Here is a 25616-nt window from a genome sequence, read left to right as displayed (position 1 = left end):
AAACAAACAAACGCAGGTTGGTCTTACAAACAAACTGTAGCTGCGTTTCAATCACAAATGTCAGCAAAACTTTGTCAATATTCTGCTAATGTTAAAAAAAGCATCATTTCGCATTAAAAATAAGAAATGGCGTTTAGAAAAAAAAAAAAAAAAAAAAACCCAACAAAAACCAAAACCAGACATGAATAAGTTTTGTTTACACGACAAAAAACATGACCTTCCCACCACTTCCTGTTGTCGTTCTCATTTTCGCCAGTAGCAACATTGAATTTATGACGCAAAAAAAAAAAATTTCCAATGCAATTGAAATACACTAATTTTAATACAACTCCCAAAAATAAAATATCACACATAAGCAAAAACTAAATTAATGCGTTCCATTAAATGAGTTTAATTTCTTAATTCCAATTTGCAGTTTTATGGCCAATGGAAACGTATCTAATGACTCCAAGCTTACAGGCAAAGTGGCTTAAGTACAAAGTCAAACTTCTAGAGAATTTAAAAGGTTTACAACATTTTCTAATTGCAAAGAACCAAAATATATTGTTTTATCCTGAAGTTTTTCTTTCAGTCTTATTCTAAAAGATTAAAAACGGTTCTATTAGGACTTCGTCTTTCTCCTACATCACATCCTCAGCTCTCCTCGTTCTGATTGTCTGTCAGTTTCTCATTTCTGCGATCTGACAGGCCGGTCAGCAGCCCTGTGATGATGTAAAGTTTCTCACCGGAAACATAGCAGGGCCGTATTGGAAAGTGTTGGGCAGGCCCGGCATGCCAGTGTAATACGGGAGGCTCGTGTAGCTGTAGCCAGGCGGCAGCGCCGGGTTGAGGAAGGGCTGCTGCGTGGTGTGGTGCGTCTGGGTCTGATTCTGTTGTGTCTGAGCTAATGTGGTGGCCGGAGCCGGGGACGATGCATCACCTCGACCGAACTTCGACAAGTCGCCTGAAAACAGGACAAGGAAAAAAGATGAAGCATATTACAAACAAATGTCTTTTAAGAGCAGCATTTGTGTTTCTGGGGATATAAATGCTATAATTGACATACAGAAGCAGTCATACAGTAACCTTAAAACTAAGCAAAATATTTCTCATTGTTACCTTTATCATTATCACAATAGTACAATGTATCGTGATACAATTTCAAGTAAATATCGCCCACCCTGAGTTCAGACTCGTTTCTCAGACACATCAGAATAAATCAGGAACCTAATTTGTCTGAAGATAAAAACATCTCCACCAGCTCAGTTTCTTTGTTTTTTATTATTCTTAATGCAAAGAATTTACTGGTTTTATTAATGGCTACAAAATAAAAGTACTTGTGCAACAGTCTTGAACCTCATGCAACCACAAACACAGTTTGGAGGCAGATTATATGAATCGAAATGCAAAACACAACAACAAAAAAATCAACATGATGAGAATAAAATGCTGCTTTAGCATCAGAATATCAGAAGCTGGAAGTGGAGCCTCCTGCACAACGAACAAGGACCAAAGAAGAAGTTTCTGAACAGTAAATCAACAACAAAACACTTGTGTTTTCCAGCAGCCATTGTACTTTGAGGTAAAACCAGCTGAGTAAACGTGATGGAGTTCTTCTGGGGTTGCTAGGCAACAGCAGGGTACCCATTGATCCCGATTTAATCTGGAGGTTTTTGATGCAGCTCATTTTCCAGACACCAAAAAAAAAAAAATAAAATAATTTTTTTTTAGCATTTTATTTTTATTTTTTAGAAATAGTATAAACTTAAATGAAGTACAAAACATGCAAAACTGTGAATTTTGCATCTTAACTTCTCCACTCAGTTCTTCGAAGTGGACTCACCAGAATACGGGTTGCTCGTCAAACTGCCCTCTCTGCCAGTCAGCGCCGTTGTTGGAGTGGCAAATGGAATGCTATAATAATCCTAAAAAAAGAAAAAGAAGTGTTAGTAACTCAAAAGATAAGCTACCAGTATGGCAGTGTGTGGGTTTCAGTGGACTTTTCAGCGGTTAAGTGCTGCTCTGGAGAGGAAACTCACCAATGGTATTCTTGTTTGCAGCATTTGTAGGTCATCATAGCCATACACCTGAGGCTGAGATGAAGTGAGAAAATGTCAGAAAAGTGTTGTAGGAATGTGAAGAGCAAACATAAATGTTCAGAAGATGTTATTTTGAGGCTTACAGGGTAGGCATGCAGTAGTCCTGGAGCCATAATGTATGGGTTGGGCAGTAGAGGGGGCACACCAGGTGGCAGATTTGGAGGTGCTTTCCCTGTACACATAAAACAATTTAAATAAGGAAAACTGAACAAATACCATTATTAAAAGAAAAACAATTTCCTGATTGCCTCAAAGTTTACACTGTATGGCTGAAACTAATGATCACATTAGTAAATCAGATTTTTTTATTTTTTCTTTTAAATGGCATGTTCTGCATATTTTTCATGTAACCATTTAAGATTTTTCACACATTAGAAATGCATTAATAAAATGCAAATAAGCCATTTAATTCCCTTTTTAAAATGACAAAACATTTAACTGCCTAAAATGGCAATAACATATTCTTTTACTGAAAATGGCTGCAAACAGATGCAAAATTATGCAGCTATAGAGCTCTGAAAAGCAGAGGTGGAGCCTCCTGTACAACCAACAAAATACACAGCAAGTGGTTTCTGAGTGGTAAGTCAAAAACACAAACCATTTTCCAGCAGCCATTGTGCAGCGCATACAGTGCTGACTAAATGTGCTGGAGCTCCGCTTTGGGTTGCTAGGTGACGGCGCAGTGACTTAATTGGCAGGTTTTTGAAACGGCTCATTTTCCACATACTAAAAATAAATCACATCTTATTGGGCATTATCTTTTTTTTGCCACTTGGGTTGTTTTGACAAGCGGTTGAGACCCAAATGGATGAAGAAAAACGTGCAAAATATGAATTTTGCATAATCGGTGTAAAGAGCTGGATGATAAACACAGTGTATTTCTGACTTGTCGTCCAACCTGAGGAAGCTGCAGAGCTGCGTGTGGAAGAAGTGGCAGAAGAGGGAACGGTCGAGGACGTCGTAGAGACTGAAATGGAGGCGGGGGCCGCTGTCTGTGCGCTCATGGAGGCAGCGTTGAGGCCCATGGCCAGACTGCTGACGGGACCTTGACCTGAGGGAGTCGAGACGGTGGCAGGGCCCACCGAGGAGCCCTGAGGGACTCCGAGCGACGCCTGCGCTGCAGCCATGGAGGAGGAGGAGGGGGGGACCGATGAAGATGGCACAGCTGAGACAGAGGGGAAGGACGAGTGCAGGCTCAAGTCGCCGTCTACGTTGGGGTGCTGCTGAGACAGAAGGAGGATGTACTTAAGACTGATGAGATTACATATCCATTAACGCGAATGTGCATCTAATGCGTCCATCTGCAGCCACAGGAAGCACCGAGAACGCTGTTAGCAACTTTGAACGGAGCAAGAGATGCACATCGATAATTTGTGGCTCTTACTGCAGGAAAATCAAGCCGAATCGAGCGTTTAAAGAGCTCACCAGTAAGCTTGAGTTTGACGTTCGGACTGAAGACGGAGCCAGACTGTTCTGTTGTGATGGATGAGAGCTGTGAAAATAAAACCATCTGGTTCAGACGAGCCGTTCAGCTCTCACGACGGCCTGGATGCACATGTTAGCTTCAGCTCACTTGTTGTGCTGAGGAGGAGGAATGGAGCTCGGTGGGAGATCTTCGTTGTGGCCGAGAGCGCCGAGGTTGGACTGAGTGGCGGTCAACAGGGAGGCGGGGCTGGAGCCGCTGTCTGCCAGCGCGGCCATGCTGGAGACGGATGAAGGCGTGACTGAATCAGAACCCGGCTTTACTGATACCGCAGGGCCTGGAGTAGGACAGAAATGAAACGATTTGCTGTAAGATGCTCAAACTGCAAAGATAATTTCACCTTGTCGGGGTTTCATCTTATAACCATGAAGCGATTCTAAAAACTCTAAAATATTACTATTATCTATTAAGAAAAATATAACTTTTCACTAATGTGTTTTTGTCTGACCAATGTGACCTGAGTAAACTACTGAAATTAATGATTTAAAGCCAAACCAAATTTTTTTAAATTTGATTGAAAAAAACCCTAAACAAATGAACATATTCAACCTGATTTCCCTAAAGAACATTTAATAAATTTGAATGTTCAACTTAAAATTCCTCCAGACATCTTTATTTACAGCCTCAAATGATATATTTTAGTTTTGTTTATGTATTTTTCAAAGAAATGCAGCAACAAAAGTAAATGGAATAAGCAACTAATCACATGTACGGTACATATTTAAGACGCAGAATATGTACATATGTACGTATGTTCAAGTTATTTTAGAGAAATGATTTTTGCAAGAACTTTAAAAGCCAATCAGAAATCCTGCTGTTACTTTTCAGAATAAGACAGAAAACAGACACTTACCTTCAACAGACTGACTAGTTTGTATTGAACTGAAGCCATTCTGAAATAATAAGAAATAAAAAATGTGAAATGAGATTATTGGTTTGATCAGAAATGATGCATTAATGAAATCTGAAAAGGTATTCTAATGTAAAATGTTACATTTTAATGAGCTGCAAGTAGAAAATCATCATAATTAACTGAAATGTTTGAAAATATCAGTCTGTGTGTAGCTAATCTATGCTTCACTGACTGAATTTATTTAATGAAATAAGCATATTTTTATACAATATTCTAATCTTAACACTAAAAATAGAAATGTAAGCATTTTTAAAAAACAGTACTAATTTAAAATAAAAGTTGCACACAATCAATAGAAATAAAAGTAAATAAAATGAGATGATAATATTGAAAATTTAAGGTAAAAATTAAGAGCTGCAGCAGCTTTACCTTGGGCTGCAGGTCCTTTTGAGGAGAGGATGAGACCGAGGGGGGATAGCGGCGCGTTTGAGGCGCTCTCTGATCGTACATTTCCAGCTGGCCGGAGTTCGACAGAGCAGGAGTTGATTCACTGCAAATCAGAATGAAATTATCCACAAATAATAATAATAAAAAAAAGAGAAATCACAATATTACTTTTTTTGGTTTGATGTTGATTAGATTAATTAAAATTAGACTAGAGCATTCGCAGAAAAAAATAATAATGAGACTCAATAAAAATAGACTTTTTTCAACTCAGTCCTAAAAAATACATGTTAAAACATTTTTTATTCCTATCTTGTGTACACAAGATGGCATCAGATACCACAGATATAAAAAGCAGAACTTAAGATTTTCTTTCCCAGCATCAACCTGTGGATGTGCTGAGACAGGAAACCTTTTCCAGCATTGGGCTGCAGAGGTTACTGACCTGCTGGGACTTGTGTAGAGGCTGTTCTGTACTTGGCTGCCTGGCGTCGTGGTGGCGGGGGTGGACTCGTACTCTTGTAGAACTGGCTCTGATCCAAACTGCAGCGCTCCGAATTGAAGGTTGAGGCCTGAAATGTCTGTGGAGCCGGGCATTTCAACGGCCATCGCTGGAATCTGAGAGAGAGCAGAGGAAGAGGAACGTCAGGGAGGAACTGGAATAAAACGAGCTCAATGATGCTCAACATGACACTTAAAAGTGAGAAGAAAACAAAAATTTGTATCATGCAATTGTTGCATCAAACCAAAGCCGATATGTCTGAAACTCTTTTTTTTTTTATATGACCCTTTAAGTTCTGGACTAAACACTAAATGTGCTTAAATATTATTTTATCAATCATTTTAATGCAATTTTTCCAATTTATATCAATCAGTTTCTTGGAAATTATCATGGAAATTCATGCAAAAATCAACAAATCCCCACACCTTTTTGTATTAATACCCAATGCGGAGTTTATTGCAGATTTTTTAAAAAACTTGTTAAAACCTCTTACTGTACTAAACAGCTACCTCAGATTTAATTGGGGTCAGATTATAGTCCATGATCTATAAAGCACGTAATAAAAAGTTACCGTTATTGTCACAAATAAGCATAAATATTGCAAATATTTTCAAATTAGTACCACAAACACTTATTTTAATTGCAATAATCAATCAAAACAAATGTGAAATCCCAGAGGGACTGAGAAGATGTTAAATATTGTTAAATTTTAAGAATTAATTCATATCTTAAACAGTTTGTGAAGGTTTATTTAATCAATTTATTCTGGCACAACTGGCCCTTTAAGAGCATAAATAATCCCAATGTGGGGGATTTTATTAATTTCAGAAGATTAATAAAATCTTATTAAATGATTGAATGAACTCAACACACTGACATTTCTTTTCACATTTTTGAATGTCTACTTAAAACTGCACTGAAAAAAAGATTTTTAGAAGATTTTGATCAAATGTGATTATTAGCAGTTGTGTTTTTAAAACATTTCCCTAAATTGTATGATCACGTTCAAACGAAAGTTTAAATAAACTATTGCAAAGTCGTTTACAACTACTCCTTTAACGTTTTCAAATTACAACTACAAACTTTAATAAATTGGGCTCTAATGTATCTGCTTATTTATGATAAAAAACTAAAAATCTGTTGCAAGCATTGTGTCGGCATTGGCATTTCAATAATAATAATAATAAAAGCAGATATTACCTTTGTGGAAATAGAAGATCTCTTCTTCTGCTGTTTGAGTTTGTGTTGCTGTAAAGGCAGTGGACTGGAGCCCTGGGCATCTGAGGAACTCGGGGAGACCTGCTGACCCAGAGAAGGGACAGCAGCCATTTTGGGAAGAGAGGACGCAGGCGGCGGCACCGCGTGCGGTGAAGATGTGGACTGTTGCGGTAATGAGGAAGCGGAGACAGAGGAAGGAGGAGGCAGCCCTTTGTCCTGCAGGAACACATCCAACATGGACGAGGTTGAGGTGGCAGTTTGGTAGGGCTGCCGCTTCGTAAAGGGTGTGTGGATCCCAGATTCTGACTGAGTTTTCATCTCTGTACAACAGCGAGGGTGAAAAATTAAAGAGTTAAAAATCAGAAAATAACTTAAATGTGACTTTTTTTTTAATTAAGAAAAAGTAAAGTTTAGTTTGATTCTCACCATATTGGCCCAGAGTGGAGGCGTTGTTGTCCCAGGACGAAGGTGCAGTGTTGGGAGGACCAGCCTGGGAGTGCTGTGCTGCCAGCTGGGCCAGCGCCTGGGCGGTCTTGTACTGCTCCAGGAACTGGGAACCAGTAGTTCCTGTGCTGCCTCCTTTGGGGTCTCCCACATCCCCAAATCCCTTACTCAGCATGCTGGCCTGCAGTGCATAAAGGTAATAAAATCAAGTTGTTACATCAAGTTTGCCTAAGAACCGAGTTTCAAATTGTTCTGTGGTTCAAGTGCATTTGTGGACACGCTGGAGGCTGCTCCAAATGCAGGCAGTGGATTATAATGCAGGGCATTCTGGGTGAAAACAACCAAATGAATGTGCCATTCTAACATTATCAAGAGAAAAAAAATCTTGTGGTCTTTTTCTAAAGACAAAAGAGAAATACTACAACCGCTAAAATCTCACACCACTCCATTTTCGTTTACATTTTCTGTTATCAGTTTCGCTCAAGTCTTCAGAAGTTTTTTGGACCAGGAATCCCAGTAAGTGATTCCTGGTCCAGCGCCACCACAGGCAAGAGGGGGAACAGGTTTTCCCAATTAATTTTTATGGTTTGACAGGGTAGTGAGAAAGCTAGCCACACCTGCTGAAAATGTATTAAAAGTTGTAACTTTGTTCCCCAAACAAGCCGAGACCACCGGACTATTGGGTATGAAAACAGCCTGAGACTTTGTCTAAATGTTGATCGCTGCAGGGTTTTCATCAGAGCCTCACCATGCTGGAGTAAGGGGCGCTGGAGGATGTCTGGGAAAGTGGCCCCCCTTGCTTGGAGTTGCTGAAAATCAGAGACTGGGGCAGAGAGGAGGGCTGGCCGGCCTCCATGGGGGTGTTTTCCGTCTCTGAGGATGAAGATGGAGGAGTCTTCCCCAGCAGCACTGCAAGGTCAATCCTGCAGCAGGTGAAAAACGCGTTTAAAACTTGAATGTTGATATTCGTCAGGTTTACGTTATGCAGAGAAAATGTAATCATCCAAAATCAACTAAAATAAAACCCAACCTCTGTCCTTTGGTGATTGTGACATTCTCTTGAGGCGCAGGAACCGATGTAACATTGGAAGCTGTAAAAATCTTGGTCTCTGACAGCTGAGGAAGAGAAGAGGAGGAGGATCGGACGGTTTGCATTTGGAAGTAAACAAAAAAAGAATTGACATTTTTCAGATGCAACTTTCCAGAGTCATCAGGGTTTTGTGTTCATTTTGAAATAAAATGTGAAGTCCTAAAAAAACAGAAACTGGAAAGAAGAGGAAAAAAGGGGGAAGGTGAGGCAAAAGTACAAGAGATAAGGAAGGATAAGGATGGAAAAAAACAAGAAAAAGAAAGGATGCAAGGAACAAAGACAGAAAGGAAGGAAGTGATAAAGAACCACAAGGAGAGAAAATAAAGGAAAAGAATGAAGGGATAATGCAGCAAAAGAAGAAAAACAATAAAATTTGAAGGATAAAAAGAGAAAGGCAACAAAGACAAAAGGAGGGACAAAAAGATGTAGGATATAAAGGAAAGGAAGCATCAAAAGACGAGGAGGAAAAGAAAGTACAGGGAAGAAAGGAAGCACAAGAGGGAGGAAGGAAGGCCTTAAAAAGGGAAAAAAAGAACATGAAGAACAAAAGGAAATAATTAAGGAAAAAAGGATTAAGGATAATACATTTTCAGAAAGTGGGAATCAAGTCTAGAAACAAACATTTTCACACACTTCTTTTCTAGAACTTGAAAACAATGAAATTAACTTTTCTTGATTGCATAGAAACCATCAGTGGATCTCAATATTTTCCACATTCTTGTTAAAATATCAGGTTTTCATGAGGTTCAAACTATGAAACCAAGGTGTTTCTTTTTAAAACTGTAAAATGTGAACAGCTATGTCCTGAAACACTCACATCCTCATTCCAGTCCTCAGTGCCCCATTCCTCTGTGGCAGGTCTCCATGGAGCTGTCAGCCAAAGACAATTTAACCAATGCCTCTAAAACAATAAAAGCACATTTAAAACAAAAGAGAACAGACGGCCTTACCAGGAGCAGAGTCGAACTTAGGTGGGTAATTTGTTCCCTCTCCTGCAGAATATTCCAAAAATTAAAAAAAGTCAAAAAGAGAATATTATTTTTCATTTGTAGCCTTTCTTAATGAATGGACTTACTTGCTCCCTCCTCTACCTCCACGCTTCCTGTGTTGTTCCAGGTACTGCCTCCTCCATAGTTCTCCTCTGTCTGGGCTGGCTCAGCATAGTCTGCAGGGTTGAAAGTTCTGGGAAATGCAGAGAAAAGTTGAGAACATGTGCAGACAAATCGCCAGAAAAAAACTGCAGAGGTTGCACAAAAAGGAAATAGTTCAGGTTTCAAAGGTGACCTATGTTTCTTTGAGCAGGTTAGGATTGGTCTATGGACGATAGGAATGGATTTTCTTTTGCACAAAATCCATTCCTAGAAATCTCAATTTTCATCTCGTCAATTCTGCCTATTTTGAACTCTTTTCAGAATGAGATATTTTAGGGACCCTTGCCATTTTAAATACAGATAATCTGCTTATAATTCAACGTTTGTACTTTCAAGTGAAAATGGCTGCAAACAAATGTGCAATTATACAACTGTTAATTTTTAAAAAGCATTAATAGAACCTCCTGCACAACCAACAAAAATGCAGCAAATAGTTTCTGAATGATAAACAAACATCAAAACACTGTGGACTAGTGCCGTTACATTTGGAAGGTTTTCGAAACGGCCCATTTTCCAGATAATAAAAAATAACTGATTGCTAAAAAAAACATCTGTGTGGTTCTTCTAAGCACTTGGGTTGTTTTTAGAAGCAGTAGAAACTCAAATGTAAGTACAAAACATACAAGATGTGAATTTTACATAACAGGTCACCTTTACAGCTCATTAAAGTTACATCAATTTGTAATTGTACACCTGGATAAAATTACAGACAATGAAGTTGAAGCAGAAAATCAGAGTTTTTTTTTTTCTGACTTTGTGCGTAAATAAAAAGTCAGAAGTAAGTATCAAAAACTTGAGCTATGTTGTGTTCTTGTAGCTTCTACTGATAGAAGTCTTATTTGTGCAAAAAGAAAAATCCCACCATGGCAGATATGACCAACAGCAACAAGTCAAACCAGTAAAAACTTTTTCATTGTCTGCACAAGATCCTTCCAAACAAAGACACAGTCTCGTCTTAAGGAAACAAATCAACGGTCAAACTTCAAGTTTTTTCTACATAACAAAGAGAAAATCATTTCTGATTCTGGCATTCAGGTTTCTCTTATTAACATTGGGAGCAGGTTACTGCAGGTGTCCGTCAGTTCTGAACTTTGGTTTGATGACGTCAATATGAGAATATGATTGGAGAAACCACAATCCGTAAAGGCAAAGACAAATCTTCTGAAGTTTCAAAATAAATCATTTAATTTCACATAGTTGTGGTAGAAGCAATTTATTTGTTAAAACTTGATGAAATATATTTGTCCGATTTGATATTTGTTGTGATGCTTATTCACAAACAAACGAGGGAATTAGTCCAAGTTTGTCGTTTATTGAACGTTCAGAAACTACAGCGGCTGTAAAACAACCCGAACAGGTGATCAAACTCAAAACCACTCCTACCCTTTTACTCGCTCTGTTGGTTAAGTGCAACTGCTGCCCAGCAAAGATTACATTGAAAACATAACATTCGGTCCGTTACGATACCAGATTTCCAGGCTTGATATTAATTTCTCGATTATTAATGAGCCTCTCATGAACACAGCGGTGGCTGATTAGCGAATTTAAACTCCTGCTCTGCTAGTCAGTCGGTCTTTGAGTCGCCTTTTTATTTGTTAATGGACCCAAAACGCACTGAATTGCTCAAGACCTTGTCGAAACAATAATAATCACTGAGATTATTAATTTTAACACGTTCTGTTGATTTTTTAAAAATGATCATTCTTTAATGAAGCTAAGGATCCTAGTGAATATTTTGATAAGCCTGTCAAAAGAGAAAGTGCTGAAGCGTCGAGTTTGTGACCTACTGCTGAGATCGACTCAAAACCTTCGACCGGTCGATTGCGATCGATATATTGAGCACCTCTGCACTAGAGTCATTTTGCAATAAAAAATAAGGTTACTGTGCAATTTTGAAAGTAGTTTTAGTTAAGGTTAATTTGAAGCTCGTTGTTTTTCGACTATTGATGAAACGTAGGGAGGTTTCATACAGATAAAGACGGATTGTTTGAAGTCAGGTCACCCTGAGAAATAAAATCCGAGCCAGAATGTCGGTTTCCAGGCTCCTTGTGTGAAGTAGAAAAAGGTAGTAAGCAAGTTTGATAACCAAGAGTGACAGTTAATTAGGGGAAACTACTTTTTCCTTTTATAATTATAATCAAAACTTTCCTCAGAAAACTTGTTTTCATACCAAAAAATTTTTAAACTTGACAAGACATTTGAAAATATGACTCTACCAGAAAACAATATTGACCACAGAGTATTTAAAAAGAGAAACAAAACAATTAAAAAACATATTCAACTTCAATTTAGTTTAAATTCTAATTAAATAATTAGCCAGCATTTCTACTCGATTTTATGAACTGGCGTAAAAACATTTGCTTTGTGAAATGACTACTTTACTTCTTGATGCCAGATGTATTTTCCCTGCATTTTATGGAGTTTAATTTTGCTGTCATGAGTTACAAGCCGAAATACAAACAGAAAACTTATAAAAATGATGATTTATATACCATCATAATGACTACAAAAGTGAAATCGGTCTAAAACTGTTGAGTATTTTTCCAAATGTCTTGGAATACAGACTCTGAAGATCTAGTGAGACATTATGTAATTGTTTGTTGTACCATTTAAACCGCCAACAGCAAATCCTTAAATTACTGAAAAGCTTTGTTACATTATTCTGGTTTCTCTCTGGCAAGACACCATACATGAACATACACTCGTTGTAATGTTACCCAGGCTTTCAAGTCCTAATTCAATACTTGGTTTCAGTGAGAGAGAAAATTTGATTTAGGCTTCTGGGGAGGAAACCGCACAGCTCCTGACCTCAATCTCAAAAGCCACAGTCTAGATTTGATGCAGACTCTGAAAGCATTTACAACATAAGATCTAAGTGTGTAAAAAAGAAAAAGGAAGAAACATTGTCATCCACTTTATTCATACCTTTTAAATCCAAATTCAGTGCAATGTTACCCATTAGGAATCCCATCACAGACAAATGCTTCTGTCAGTCCAGTGATACAGATCAGCCAGTTGCTGAAACTAAAACTCAAACATGCTGATAAATGCAGATGTTTTTTCTGAATGAAATTTTTAGACGCTACGCTCTCTGTAGAAATGCTCAGCCCACGCTGCTCTCTCATTGGATAACGTTTCCCCCCCACCTTCTGATTAAGGCCCAACAATAGACTGGGGTCATGCTTTCTGGTGACTATGGCAACAGGTAAAAGTGCAACAAAAGGCAGTCGCTCTCTTACCCCATGCCTTGTGCTGAAAATCTGCCTCCTCTCCATCCGGATACTGCTGGGGAAAACAGAACAAGTTTCGTTATCGGAAAAGTGTCAGATGTGCCGTTTGAACAAAAATGACTTTTTCTAGAAAATTGCTCACCAGCAGTTGCCCTTCCTCTACCCCTGCCTCTTCTGCCTCGCTCTGCTCCTCGCTCTGCTCCTCGTCCAGCCACTCCAGCTTTGCCTCCATCCAAGCCGTTCTCCTGGCCACGGACTGCAATTATGCAGAGAAAGGCCGGTATTGGATTACAACACCGCAGTGCACAACATTCCCAGGAGAAGTGACTTCGAAATGAGTCACATATTACTGGGAAGCTCGCAGAAAGAGGAGATTTTATGATTTATAGAACTCAGAAAATCAAATCAAACTGAAAAACAAGTTTGTAGTTCAGGGATTATGAGTCTATTTTGCCAAATTTAGACTCTCATATAATATCAGGAAAATCTAAAAAAGAGAGGCAAATATTTAACTATGCATATTACTGATTTAAAGACTAAAAAAAGATGAAAATATGAATAAAAGATTGGACAGAAAGGTGCCAAATGGTCAATAGAAAGTTCAGAGCAAAATATTTTTGCTTCTAACAACTACTGGAAGGAAAAACTTATTTGTCTTATTTTTAAGACGTAAAAATAAGTTCAAGCACTCAATGCACCTTGAACTGCAGGACAACTGATTAGCAAATTTTGTTTCAAAGCTTACAAATCTTTTTATATTATTGGGACCTTATGAGGTAGACCAACACAAAGCAAAGTATGGGGGGGAAAAATGATGCAAGGTTTCTAAAATGTTGCCATCTTAAAGTAAGAATATTTTTGCAGGGAACTACAACTTGGATAATTCCTCGTGCATGAACTTTCAGCTGGAATTATTTACTAAATACCTGGTTTCACAAATTTAAGAATCTAAACATGTTCAGTTTATGTTTAGATTTGTGAAAATCATAAAATGCATTAAAAAACTGCTTATAACTATCAAAGCAAATCAGAAACATGGGAATAAAATGCAATTAAACAGAGAGGAGAGCTTTAAAATTGCAAAGTGTAAACGTACACTCTCGACCTCTGCTCAATCCGCGGCCTTTTCGTGGAGCGCCACCTCGACGACGTGCAGCATCTTTCTCTCCACCTTTCTCTCTGTTCTCTTTTCCTTCCTCCCCGGTTTCCGCCGGGCTGATTTCCTTCTGCCCAGACACTCCTTTCTTCTTCCCTACCATTTCCCAGGAGTCCTGGAGAAATGAAAACAGGGTTAAAATGTTTCTCCTTCCAGCCATTGTTGGGGGTCGCGAAGTAATCTGTGGTTTATTCTGAGTGCTTGGCATTTACTGCAGGACAACTGGCCGGATGGTCACACGGACAGTAAATGTTTTTAGTAGAAGAATAAACCTCAATGAATGATGCAGGGTTGTATAAAACTTCTGTTTTTGTTGCCAATGGCAGATCTTCAATTATGTGGGCCAACACTGCTGATCCTTTCACTTGAGCAAAGAAGAAATTGCTCCTTAATGACTCTGCAATTAAATTGAGATTATTCTGATGCATTTCCATTACTTTACGGTTTCAGTTTCTATTTATATTCAGCGAGAAATGTCTGTGCATTTATTTGGAATCATCTTTGTATCACATGTCAAGCCCAATTTCAAAGTTTTGAGCATTTATCAAACATGAAATGTTTGATTAATACATTCCAGAGCGCTTACGTGTTCAAAAACAGAAATAAAAGCCTGGAAAAATTGATGAATGGACAGCTGGAAAAAGAATAAAATAATGGAAAAGGTTGATTAGATGGATATTGATTGACAGACTAAAGAAACAAGTACAGACGAAAAAAATGGACAGACCGAATGATAAAACCACAGAAGACGGATAGCAGGCAAACAGATGGACAGTAAGATGGAAAAATTGACAAAAACTGATGAAAAAGTGAGTGAGTGGATGGATACAATTTCTAGTACAAGAGTGGCCAAGTCCAGAACTCAAGAGCTATAACATTTTCTTTCCTAAAGTTTTTAATTTTTTTAGCAGACAAAACTTTTCTTAAGAAACTGGTTCCAGATGTTCTTGCAAATTTGTGAAATAAGTTTAGAACTGTAGAATGAAACTCTAATCTGACTGACGACGCCAAACGCGTCACAGGTGACAAAATAATGGTTGATTTTATGCAAATGTTCTGCAAAACGTAGAGTCTTTATGTGCATCTCTCATACGTCATGTTAAGCGCCACTGAGGGAGTGAAAACATAATTTTTGGTTATTTCTGTCTATGTGGATGAAAACATTTCTGGAAACAGTCTCATTTGGACGCAGGTGATGCAGACAATCCCTTTTAGGAAACAACTTTCCACTGTGGACTAACTCAGTCAAAACTGCATAAAGCAGCAGTGCAGGAACCTGGTAGCAATGATTTAAGTCTGTTCTATATAACTGGCAAGAAATTAAGTCAAAGACTGAAACAATTAGATTAATTTTGATGAATTGATTACTGAAATAATCGTTGATTGGACTATAAAAGCCAATTGCTAAAAAAACCCAAAACTATGCAGTCAGAGCAGTAATTGAGTCAAAACTGTACAAAATATATACATTTTACACTTAAGGAAGAAAAAAAACTAAATATGTTCTACCCCAAAAATCCACCGACTTTATGCTGTTATTGCATTTTAGGCAGAAATATATTTAAGGGGGTTTATACGCATTTTTTTCATATTAATTTTAATACTGTATAAAAAGGCTAATGTGGTGAAATGAAAACTGTTTTTATCCGATTGGAAGTACAATTATCTCACACAATTTTCTTTTTCAGATCTCATCTGGAAAACTTTTACAGTCTATAAACTCTGGCATTCAGAGTTTTATACAAATTATAAAGATAAAGACTTTTCCCCCCAAAGATCAGCAACAACAAACAGGAAAGAAAAAAAAAGTCTTTAGACAACCTTTCTATGGTTCCTTTCCTATTGACAATTCTTCATATACAGTGGAATATCACCCTAACAAATGCCAAGTTGCACTGCAAAAGAACAATGATAAGTAAATTTTCCCCACCAAGTGTGGTCTAAGCCTGGGTGGCACTGATTTCTCCAGAGGCTGCGTCTTAAACAGAGAGCGTACTCACAGTGTCCGGGCTGCCCTCCAGCAATACGTTAATAGCTCTGTTGACGTCCCCATTGCAGTCATGCAGCGCGATCATGGACTCATCCTGGTCCTTGCCTGTGATGTCAACCAGCTGAAGCAGTACAACAATGAGAACAGAGATGAACCCACGCCTAGATTTCTGCAAGTCACAGTTCTTATTGTGATTATGTCAAAACAAGGTAAAATAGTAGGTACTTGTACAGATACACCAATGAAAGTCTAAAAGAGAAGATGCTACTCCTGATTTAAAGTTGAATATCAGGTGTTTGTGACGATATCTCCTCTCTCGAAGCTCCATTCATGAACACCATGAAGCTAAATATCTCCAGGTAACGTTAATAACTTTTCCTAAAAACCGTGTGATGCATGCAGTCTAAGCTCTATATTTAATAAAGTCAACAGCACTGTTAGGATTTGTTCTTGTTCAGTTTTGGAGCAAAACTGCTCTGGCAGCTTCTCCATGTGGAAGAAATAAAATGCTGAGAAAAGACACGTGACCAAAAGAAATAAAAGCCACAAACAGCTGCTGTTGTCTGCAGCCCCAACAGTAAATATGGATTTATAGTCAGCAGTGCAGCTCAGATAAATAATACGGTTTAAAATCACCTTTTTAAAAAAATGGTAAAATTAAGATATGAAATTTGCAAGAAAAGTGAAATAGTATCAAGTGCCTCCTCACACTGTGACCATCTAAAAAGGAAAACTTTTTTGGGGGGAACTGAGCTGTATTTTTACTTTTTATAGAACCAATTTCTCGAAGCTGTCTTATGGTGAGTTCACACCAAACGGGTCAGGCACGCCTGATTTAGATGTGGAAGAGCATCAAGGGAGCTTCAAGGGTCTTTCACAGACTTCCTTATTTAAAAAACCTTTGGGCCTTTCGCTGGAGTTGAAAAATCTTATCTTTCACCACTCTATGTGACGTGTCAACCAGTACATGGTGCATTTTCTGACGGGACCTCAGAAAAAAAAACTATGGAACATTGTTGCTGTTTGCTCTTGTCCTATAATCTACAACTAATCAAGTCATGACTGCAGAGACAGGACTAGAAGGACCTTGCTTGGAGAAGGATCAGCGAGGAAGTTGGAATGTCGAGTAAATTATAACTTTTGTTATTTGAAAATATTCCCCTGGACTTGAGCTATCCAAATGCATCCAGGAAAATTGTGATTTAAATAAATGTTAAATAAACATACTTATTTAGATGACATATGAAGGAGATGGTGGAAAAGTTTGAGGGACATGTCATTCCTTGCCATACGCCTAGAGCACTTGACGCGTCTGACGCTCGTCTAGAGCAAAATCTCAAGAGTCTGACCTCAAAGCGCACAACGCGTCAAACTTGAAGCGTCAGACGCTTTTTTGAATGCGAAACGCGTTTGGTGTGAGCGCACCACTAGAATCGATTTCTGACCCTTAAAGAAATTTCAGACCTCTTTTTTAATGATTCTAACAATAATACTAATAGTCTAAAGTTTTAAATTTTGTAAAATGGGAAAGGAAAAAATTAAATGCTTATATTGCTACCAGGATCAACAAAGTAAAAACAAAGCAGATCACTGTATTGTCAACACTTATATCAAAAAAGACACAAACTGCAAATACAGTGCAGGTCAGCAAAAAACACGGCAGAAATAAGACAATGCGACTATAAAAAAGGGCTCACCTGTTTAACCTTCTCTTCAAAATCTGCGTCATTGTGGTCTGAAATCATCTGCGCGAGCCGGATCTGCTCTGCAGTGGCCTGTCAGAAAAAAAAAAGAAGAAAGGTGTCCACCATTTGCATCCAACCAACGTAGGAGATTTGCATTCTCAGTTAAACAGAACATAATTTATATACAACTACACATAAAGCCTCCAGATACAAATACATGCAGATGAAGCTAAAAGCTACTTAAATGTTCTTAAAATCTGCTGCAGTTTGATTTTAACAAAAGACATTAACAGGAAAAATCTTTAAACCTCATCAAGTTAAAAACTGGAAAGTTCTCAAAAAGTAGTCTCTTATTTAACCAATTAGTGTCACAGATTATATGTTCCTTTCATAACATCAATAAGTTATTTTTAAATGCTAAGAATAACCTCAGAAATTAGACCTGTTGGAAGATATTTACCCAAGTAGAAAAATTTACGAGAAAAAGTCTGATTTTCTCATTATAAAAAGAGAGGTAAAACTCCTTCATAGACCTTTTTTCTTCCACTCAACTTTCAAATGAAAGTTTATTGATTTATTGAGACAAAAGTAGTGATTATCTTTGCATATTGATAACTAGTTCTACCTCCAACTTAATACTTTGTTTTCAATAATCAAGTTTAACTCATCCAGGAGATTCTTTTAACAAAGCTTGATATCTAAATAATCCCAGTCCAATAGTTTGTCGCTGTGTGTATAAAGTCTGCAGGTCTCAGAATGCGTACCTGAGGCCTCTGCTTGTGCTGTGTCTGGCTCTGTGTTTGGCCCTGTGTCGGCTCCCAGCTGCCCCGGGCTCGGTTCCCGCCCATGGACGTCATCATTTACAGTATATACAAATAACAGTATTTACAAAGGAATAACACCTGAGGAGATAAGGAAAGGAAAAGGGTGCTGCAGAACTTTACGAAGCTTATATATGCACAGAAGAAGTGCTTCCTCCACTGGTGTCTTATCATTTAGAGTTGGGAAGCAAAGCAGTGATTCAGCAATGTTCCAGTAAAAGCCTTTAAATTGTTAGGAGTATTTTTGTTTCCTTCAAGCAGAAAGATAAATAAACCTTAACCTTGTGAGTGAGTTGACCTGAACGAGAAGTAAGCCTTTGTATACTAGTTGCACACAGAGTTTTTCTACATATAAAATCTGTAACCAGATCTGTAACCTTCTGTAATCAAAAATAAAACATACAAAAAACAAAACATTTGTCTTTTCTCTCTTACACCGACTACAATCACTGTCAACTATCATCATTGTTTTATTAATGCTTTCATGTGCTGGTACTGGAAGCCGAAGTCTAACGAAGTAAATGAAAAATGTGCCTTTTTTTCTGAGATGCACTAATCAGATTTTTTGTGATCAATACATATTTAAGACCATTTGAGATCTGAGTTGCTTGTTCAGATTTTGAAGGACTCGGACTCCTTTTCAAAGGACTACAACACATGAAAAAAAAGAAAATGTGCTTCAGTTTTTTTTTTGTTTGTTTGTTGTTTAGACAAACAGGGAAAAAAATAATATCCATTTTATGCATCAACTAGTGACCAGACCAACCTGCAAATTTCAACTTCTGAGTGAAAGCTGAACATTTAAGTCATTTATCTCCTTCAACCATGCTACACTGCAATGTTTTATTTTCTCTTTGTTTTTATGACAAAGTTATATAGTCCTGTTATATTACTGTTGTAAAAAGGTTTGTAAATATGGCAATACTAAAAAAAACAAAAACTTACTGAAATATTTACCCTGGAGAGAATAATGTGTAAAAACACTTGGAAATGTAAAGAAATTCAATTATTGTGACATTTAAAATCAACATCAATGAAAAATGCCAAATGTTGGCATAATTTGTTGGTCAATAAGTATATAGCCTGATCTTTAAAATAATGAAAGGTAAAAATAAAATTTTAAAGCCTGATAAGTTCATGTCTAGTACATGTTGGGAAAAGAAAGTTTTATATTTTTGCTGATTTTCAGACAAACTCATGCTAATAGAAAAATGTGCAACAATTTTCTTTTTCTCTGTTGAGAATAATAGTAAAAGTAAAGTCTAATAATTAGGAAAGATTTCAAGCAAACCATAAATATGCATTGGCCCAGAAACACCTGTGTATCTCCAATAATAACTTAATCTAATGTGTTCTTTCAAAGGGTCAGGGTTAAGCTTTAACACCCAGTGGGGAGTCTGCAGGATCACTAACTGGGAGAATTGGGAAAAAAGCCAACAACTAAAAGCCAATGTTTCCAAATCTGAGTCTGGAAAATCTTGAAAAATTAACGACCTCGATTTGGTTTTTGGGGGACAATAAGATCCATAAAACAGGAGGAATGATTGAAACATAACATTTCTCGTTGAGGTGACCGGTACCATGAGCACCTATAAGTTGCAGTCATCATGGTAGAGCTGCAATAGAAGATGCTCCAACTACTCTTAAAACTGTTGCATGGCAGCATTTTGGGGATTTCCAGTAGAAAAGATAATTGACAGAGTAACAAGAAACGAGCAATTGAGTTGTTCAGTTGCTGAAGGAGACAAAGAGTTGCTGGACGTCACAATCACAGCAAACACTACCAATAGCAACTGGGACAAGTGCTGCAGAGCATGCACAGTTTAAGCACTAACCTAGGGCCTAAAGGGATAAAAAAAAATCAAAAAAAGACGTGCAGTTTGTTGAGTTTGTGGCAAAAATGAATAAAGAGGCAGAACAAAGGCCTTTTTGCAGCATAAATTTGGTCTTAGAAGTTTCTCTTAAATTAATACTAAAATCTAATCCCGTCTCGTCTTGAGGGTTTTATGCATCGTTACAACCCTACTTTACCTTATTTTATACGCATTTACAATTCTCTCTTAGGTTTTGCTCATAAGCATCCAGAGCGCAATCCCAAGACAAATGTGATCTTTTAAAAAGTCCTTTGAATAGAGATCTAGGCTTAACTAGTCATGCAGCGAAAGGAAAGAGAGATGCAAACACCAACTAAAACACAACCAAGCAGATATTTGTCAAAAGGAAATGGTTATCCAAGCTATGTTAGGTTAGGTTACTACTTAATCTTGCTCAGGTTACGTAAAAGCCGTGTTTGACGAGCCCATAACAGCAAACTAGTAGCCAGGGCCCGTCGCATATACAATTATATATCACTTCGATAAGTCAGCCACATGGTCAACTAGTTAGCCCAGCAGCTAATCGTTGAAAGAAAACATCCAGCTCTGAAGCCTCGGTGGGCTTCCGCTTCTCACGGCTTCACCTCATGGCGACAACGAAGCTAACTTTACCAGCTAACGAGCAAACACCGCTTCAGAAAGCTGCCGTGAGAAAGCAGCGTTACCGGGGACGGCTTTACTTCACCGCATCGCCAACAGGTTAATTAGCTCACCACCTGTTTAACGAGCAGCGACGCTTTCACAGCTGAAGAGAGAAACAAACAAAAAAATACGCCCTGTTGCTATAAGAGTGTTGCTAATAACTTGAAGCTATGCTAAGTAACGTCGTTCGTTTCGGCTAACTGTAACTTTAGCTAGGTTAGCAGTTTGTGCACTACAACGTTTACAGCCAGTGTCCCTCCGGTGTGTCCTCAAACCCGGACTGTCTAGTAGGAAAACACCGGGGCTGAAGGCAGGCCTGCAGGCCGCTAAGATTGAAATAAATAACAGGCGATACTAACCAGAAACCCGGCTCAATATAATATCACCGCTACAGCCGACAAGATGTCTCGCTGTCGAGCTACTGTTCGGACAGGGCTGTGGGTAACTCTTGAATTTTAGTAGAACAAATTAAATAAAATATATGCATATAAAACCCGAGCTAACAAGCCCACAGACAATAAACGAGAGGCTGAATTTACCTGTTTCTTTTCCACTCTGACACTACGAAGAACTGCGTCACGTGGTTTTTCACAGAGCCGCTTCGAGGAAACGGGAGCCACACCACGTGACCACTTTCGGATATGTATAGTTCAATATCATCAACCGAGTTGTGACATGCTGAAGATGTTGATGCACAACACAGGAGGCGACAGCGTGGAAGAAACAAACTGCAGCTGGCATGTGTCCTCCTCACTGAGGAAATCAAAACAAGTCCCAGACTACTGCTCCACAGGTACACAGGCAGGTGAAGACAAAGAAACAATTAAAAAAGGAAACTAACTAATCTTTTTGGAGAGTACTTTTGTCTCATTATTGTTATGTTTTGGTAAAGTGTGCATTATATGTTTAGAAATGGAGGACCTATTACATAGATACAAACTGTATTTTAAACTCCAGGTCCAAGCAACGAAATAACAAACAACCAAACAGATGCACAAATCTGCAATCAGCTATTGTAGATTTGTGCATTTTTGTCAGGTGTTATTGACAAAAATGAAAGGTTCCCGAAATAATAACAGGGTATATCTTATCTGGAAAAGTACATGGAAAAGTACATTGGTGAAGAATTTTAAGCAATTCCCAGGTGTGAATAAGTAGGAGAAAAGGAAAATCCTGCAATGTGGGGTTCCCAATATGCCTAACATATATGTACATTTATAATTTAAATATTTTTATTTGCAAGCTTGTCATTGTCAAGGTATTGTATCAATTCATCCTTCAATGTTTTTATAAGTCTCCTATGCAGTTTTAAAAAGGGAACAGAAGTTTGTAGAAAAACGAAAACCATCTAGATGTACATACTTTGTTCATTAGAAATCTAGATTTCTGATATTTGACTTGTCTTTCTTATGTACTATAGAGTACACAGAGCTACAAAATGGTTGTGGTTCAAACTGTGTTCTGTCATTAATTAATATCTTTTGTTTGTCTTGGTCTCCGGTTGTTCGCCCAGGATTTTTTAAATTATTATTATTATTATTATTATTATTATTATTATTATTATTATGCAACAATTGACATGATGCAGCAGTTGCAGTATTAACATTGTTAATTTTTACATCTACAATTCCTCCATTTATAACAATAATAATAATAATAATAGTACTATTATCTAATAATAACAATAATAATAACAATATAGTGTATATTCAATATACATTTTTAAAATGATTTAAGTGTATGCTAAAGTAAAGTTCAATTACTATAATATCTTTGTTGTTTTTACGAGAAACCTTTGAAGGTCTACATTGAAGATTGTCAAATAAATAGATAATAACACCTGAGGTTTTGGTAAAAATATAAAAGTGTGATGTGAAGAATTTATTTGAACGTTTATTTGAACGTTCATCTCTGAGATGAATCAAATCGTTTCCTTGTGTGCTGCCTTGATCTCCACTCCTCACCAGGAGGGGGCAGCACTGCACCATCCTGTGTTGCGCAGTTGTTGTCATCCTGTCAGTTCAAAGCTAGCTCAAGGTAAAACCGGTATTGGAAGAAAATACTATGAAAAGGGGCGACTACGTTATTACGGTATAATAATTTTTTTTAAATAGAAGAAATTATTCAGGTACAGACATGTAATAAAGCGGTTTATACTGCATTGGTCGGCTTAGGCTTTTTATTGAACGTACCCTTAGCTACCGAGCTAATGTAGCCACAACCGTTGAATTTATTGAAGTTTACAGACAGAATGGCAGATTCGTCGCCTCTGTCCGGGGTCAATGTTGTTCTGGTCATGGCTTATGGCAGCTTGGTGAGTCGCTTACCGTATCTAGAGAACATTATAATAAACAGTTACGTAATATTGTTCCACTTTGAAGCTTTGTCTGGCTTTGTGCGCAGGTGTTCGTGCTGCTGTTTATCTTTGTGAAAAGGCAAATCATGCGGTTTGCGATGAGATCCCGCCGTGGACCGCACGCACCTATTGGCCACAATGCCCCGAAGGTAGCTGGGCTTTTCTCACCTTTAGGATCTGGTACCTCTACCTTTATCGCTTACACATGAATCTAATGACAGGGCTTGAGGGAAAACATCGACTCCAAGCTTTCTAAGGTCCAGGAGATCTGCTTCGAACCTCGGCTCCTATCAGAGGGGGACGACCGACTCAGGAGGGGATCACAGATGAGTCAGTCATATTGTTTTTGTTTCCTTTATCACTGCTAAATTGTCATTTTCCACTTTTAATGTAACAAACCCTCTCTCTCCCTCCAAGGTTGCTACAACTATCTGTACCGAATGAAAGCCCTCGATGCTATTCGAGACTCAGGTGAGTTTCAACATTTAGTTTCTGCTGGTGGTTTAGTTTACAGCAATATTAATCATCATTCTCTCTCCAAACAGTGTCAGAAGTCCCCTTAAATTATTTATCCATGGGGCAAGGCAGCAGTACAAACTTATTTCCACATGAAGACCTGCAAAAAAAATCCCAAACTACTACACTTTACAAACCACAGAAACAATATACATTTATTTTCAAACCTCAGAGATAGAAGTTTAGAATGTGACTTTAGTTAAGATCAATAAACATGATCAGTCTCATCCCTGTTCAGGCTGTGTGTGTTTGGTCTGAAAGAAAAAATCACTATCAGATTGAACGTTACATTTTAAAGCACGGCACTAACAGAGTTCTCTTTGTTTTGCTTTGCTGCTAATAACTTACTGATTTAGTCAAACTTACAGAGCAGTCGTTAATTTTTTAACAAGTTCATTTCTTTAATCTTTTTGGTTTTCCTGTTTAGGTATTCCTGTTCAGGAGATAAGCGGCACTCCAAGTGCATTTACTGGCCGCAGCTTCAGGAACTGGCTGGTGGAGCTGCGCAATTCCCATTCTTTGATCAAGAGCAGCCGCAGCGCGCTCATCGATCGCTTGCTTGAAGGATATGACAGCGCTCGCCACGGAACTGGGGTAGGCAAAGGACCAGTTATATTAACCCCCTCTAGCTAAAAGTGGAGGGAAGCTCGCTAACTTTCCTCTTGCTGTGTGTGTCAGGTGTTTGGCGAGGCAGAGTTTCTGGAGTACCGACAAGCTCTCGATGAACTGGTTGACGTGTAAGTGCTTCCATGCCGGTCCAGACTCGAAAACTATTAAGTTTAGTAACAATGTTGGAACAAGTACTTTAGATTACATTATTTACGCAGACATTATTTGAGCAGCTTCCCGACAGTGTTGAGGCCAAGTTCTGATCTCTTCACCGCACCAGATATGTGGTGAAGTTCCACCTCCTTATTTGGATTCATATCCGACTGTTTTCGAAACGTCTTTAGTCTGAACGGTCATGTTGCATTTTGTGGAGCTTTTATATCGTTAATGTGACATTTGCTGCATAATTCTGTTCTAGAAAAAGACGGACATGGTAAATCCAGATAAATTTGAAATGCATCACATCACAATCCCATCACTCCTGGCTCTGACTACACATCTAAACAGACTAATCTACAGAAGTTGCAGTGAATGCTCCACAAAAAGCCGTTGCTATTAGTTGTGCTTGTTTTTTTCTTCTCTTTTTAACACAACAATCTGTAAGTCAAGTGCTGCTGTGACCTCATGTGGGTCGTTTTGGGAATGTAAACACTTTACCAGAAGTCTCATTACAGTCGGCTTTATTTAGTACTATATACAGAAACGCAACAAAACAAGAACAAGATCAAGATGTGCAAACAGCCGAAGAATTGCTAGAAAATCGGGGTTTTCTTTCTTGCATCCATTTAAGTTTAATATCACTTACAGCTGCATAAGGACAGTTTTACTGACAGTCATTCCTCTCTCCTCTCCTCCAGAGTGAAGGCCTACTCCAGCAGCACCAGTTTGGACCAGCAGCACCAGTCTGCAGCCAAAGACTTAACGGGCTCCCCAGTCCGCGGCACTCCTTCCACTATTCAGGTCACCTACTTGCCCTCCACGGGTCAGCGCAGCAAGAGGCCCAAACACTTTCTGGAGCTGAAAAGCTTCAAAGATAACTACAACACACTGGAGAGCACCCTGTGAAACTCAGATGCTCAAAAGGAAAAAATGTGACTGCATGTTTCCAAGTTGTATTTTACAGTTCTCAACAAAAACTGGGATTTTACAGGGCATCGCCTTTATGTCCACACCCTTCAGAAACATTTGCAAACTTTGGACCTAATGGGTAATTAGGCCCAGCCTGCCACAGATTTCATTTTAAATTATTTGACATTTCTTTTCAAAAGCCTAAATGTGAATTTATATATTAGTCTTTTTTAAAATTGTTTTTACAGATATGTAATATTTAATTTATAACTTATTGATGCTGCTTGGTTTGTATTTATCCAAGATGTGTTTCTATGTGATTTAAAGATGGAAAGGAATAAAAGCAACCATACATCTAATTCAGTTCCCATTCTTCATCGAACCACTAAGTGGCAGCATAACACAT

At 38.2% G+C, this 25616-nt stretch overlaps 2 protein-coding genes across 7 annotated transcripts in view; one reads left to right on the top strand and one right to left on the bottom strand.

Moving 5' to 3' along the window:
* ubap2l (ubiquitin associated protein 2-like) overlaps positions 1 to 21328 on the bottom strand; it is a 29223-nt gene extending 7895 nt beyond the window's left edge. For 2 of the 6 annotated variants that reach the window (XM_055053682.1, XM_055053687.1), the window contains exons 1-24: positions 21201 to 21327; positions 18089 to 18226; positions 17337 to 17414; positions 15650 to 15760; positions 13590 to 13764; positions 12636 to 12749; positions 12503 to 12548; positions 9188 to 9294; positions 9063 to 9104; positions 8930 to 8982; positions 8053 to 8138; positions 7771 to 7945; positions 7005 to 7203; positions 6561 to 6898; positions 5304 to 5476; positions 4844 to 4964; positions 4415 to 4454; positions 3652 to 3838; positions 3504 to 3570; positions 2977 to 3301; positions 2162 to 2250; positions 2019 to 2072; positions 1823 to 1904; positions 726 to 943 (exon numbers count right to left, since the gene is read on the bottom strand). In XM_055053682.1, coding sequence (XP_054909657.1) covers positions 726 to 943; positions 1823 to 1904; positions 2019 to 2072; positions 2162 to 2250; positions 2977 to 3301; positions 3504 to 3570; positions 3652 to 3838; positions 4415 to 4454; positions 4844 to 4964; positions 5304 to 5476; positions 6561 to 6898; positions 7005 to 7203; positions 7771 to 7945; positions 8053 to 8138; positions 8930 to 8982; positions 9063 to 9104; positions 9188 to 9294; positions 12503 to 12548; positions 12636 to 12749; positions 13590 to 13764; positions 15650 to 15760; positions 17337 to 17414; positions 18089 to 18184 — 2976 coding nt within the window. In that variant the 5' untranslated portion in view covers positions 18185 to 18226; positions 21201 to 21327. Of the gene's footprint in view, positions 1 to 725; positions 944 to 1822; positions 1905 to 2018; positions 2073 to 2161; positions 2251 to 2976; positions 3302 to 3503; positions 3571 to 3651; positions 3839 to 4414; positions 4455 to 4843; positions 4965 to 5303; positions 5477 to 6560; positions 6899 to 7004; positions 7204 to 7770; positions 7946 to 8052; positions 8139 to 8929; positions 8983 to 9062; positions 9105 to 9187; positions 9295 to 12502; positions 12549 to 12635; positions 12750 to 13589; positions 13765 to 15649; positions 15761 to 17336; positions 17415 to 18088; positions 18227 to 21020; positions 21158 to 21200 lie in introns of those variants that run through there. The other 4 variants (XM_055053686.1, XM_055053688.1, XM_055053685.1 and 1 more) reach the window with 4 other exon arrangements.
* A 1320-nt stretch (positions 21329 to 22648) lies between these two features.
* LOC129374970 (protein C1orf43 homolog) lies at positions 22649 to 25569 on the top strand. Its single transcript, XM_055053696.1, has 7 exons — positions 22649 to 22975; positions 23065 to 23166; positions 23239 to 23347; positions 23435 to 23488; positions 23961 to 24127; positions 24212 to 24270; positions 25000 to 25569. The coding sequence occupies exons 1-7, from the start codon at positions 22913 to 22915 to the stop codon at positions 25205 to 25207; spliced, it is 762 nt and encodes a 253-aa protein (XP_054909671.1). The 5' UTR covers positions 22649 to 22912; the 3' UTR covers positions 25208 to 25569.
* The last annotated feature ends 47 nt before the right edge of the window (positions 25570 to 25616 follow it).

Source organism: Poeciliopsis prolifica, unplaced genomic scaffold (assembly GCF_027474105.1).
Source record: "Poeciliopsis prolifica strain line A6 unplaced genomic scaffold, Auburn_PproV2 SCAFFOLD038, whole genome shotgun sequence".
Classification (NCBI taxonomy): Eukaryota; Metazoa; Chordata; class Actinopteri; order Cyprinodontiformes; family Poeciliidae; genus Poeciliopsis; species Poeciliopsis prolifica.
The sequence above is the reverse complement of the archived record's forward strand: the minus strand, read 5'-3'. Positions and strand labels throughout refer to the sequence as shown.

Excerpts from the sequence above, each read along its gene's own strand:
- LOC129374970 (XM_055053696.1), top strand. The coding sequence starts at position 22,913 with ATGGCAGATTCGTCGCCTCTGTCCGGGGTCAATGTTGTTCTGGTCATG. Across the intron at positions 23,489-23,960 it reads CGATGCTATTCGAGACTCAG|GTATTCCTGTTCAGGAGATA; the intron begins GTGAGTTTCAAC and ends TTTCCTGTTTAG. Across the intron at positions 24,271-24,999 it reads CTCGATGAACTGGTTGACGT|AGTGAAGGCCTACTCCAGCA; the intron begins GTAAGTGCTTCC and ends CCTCTCCTCCAG.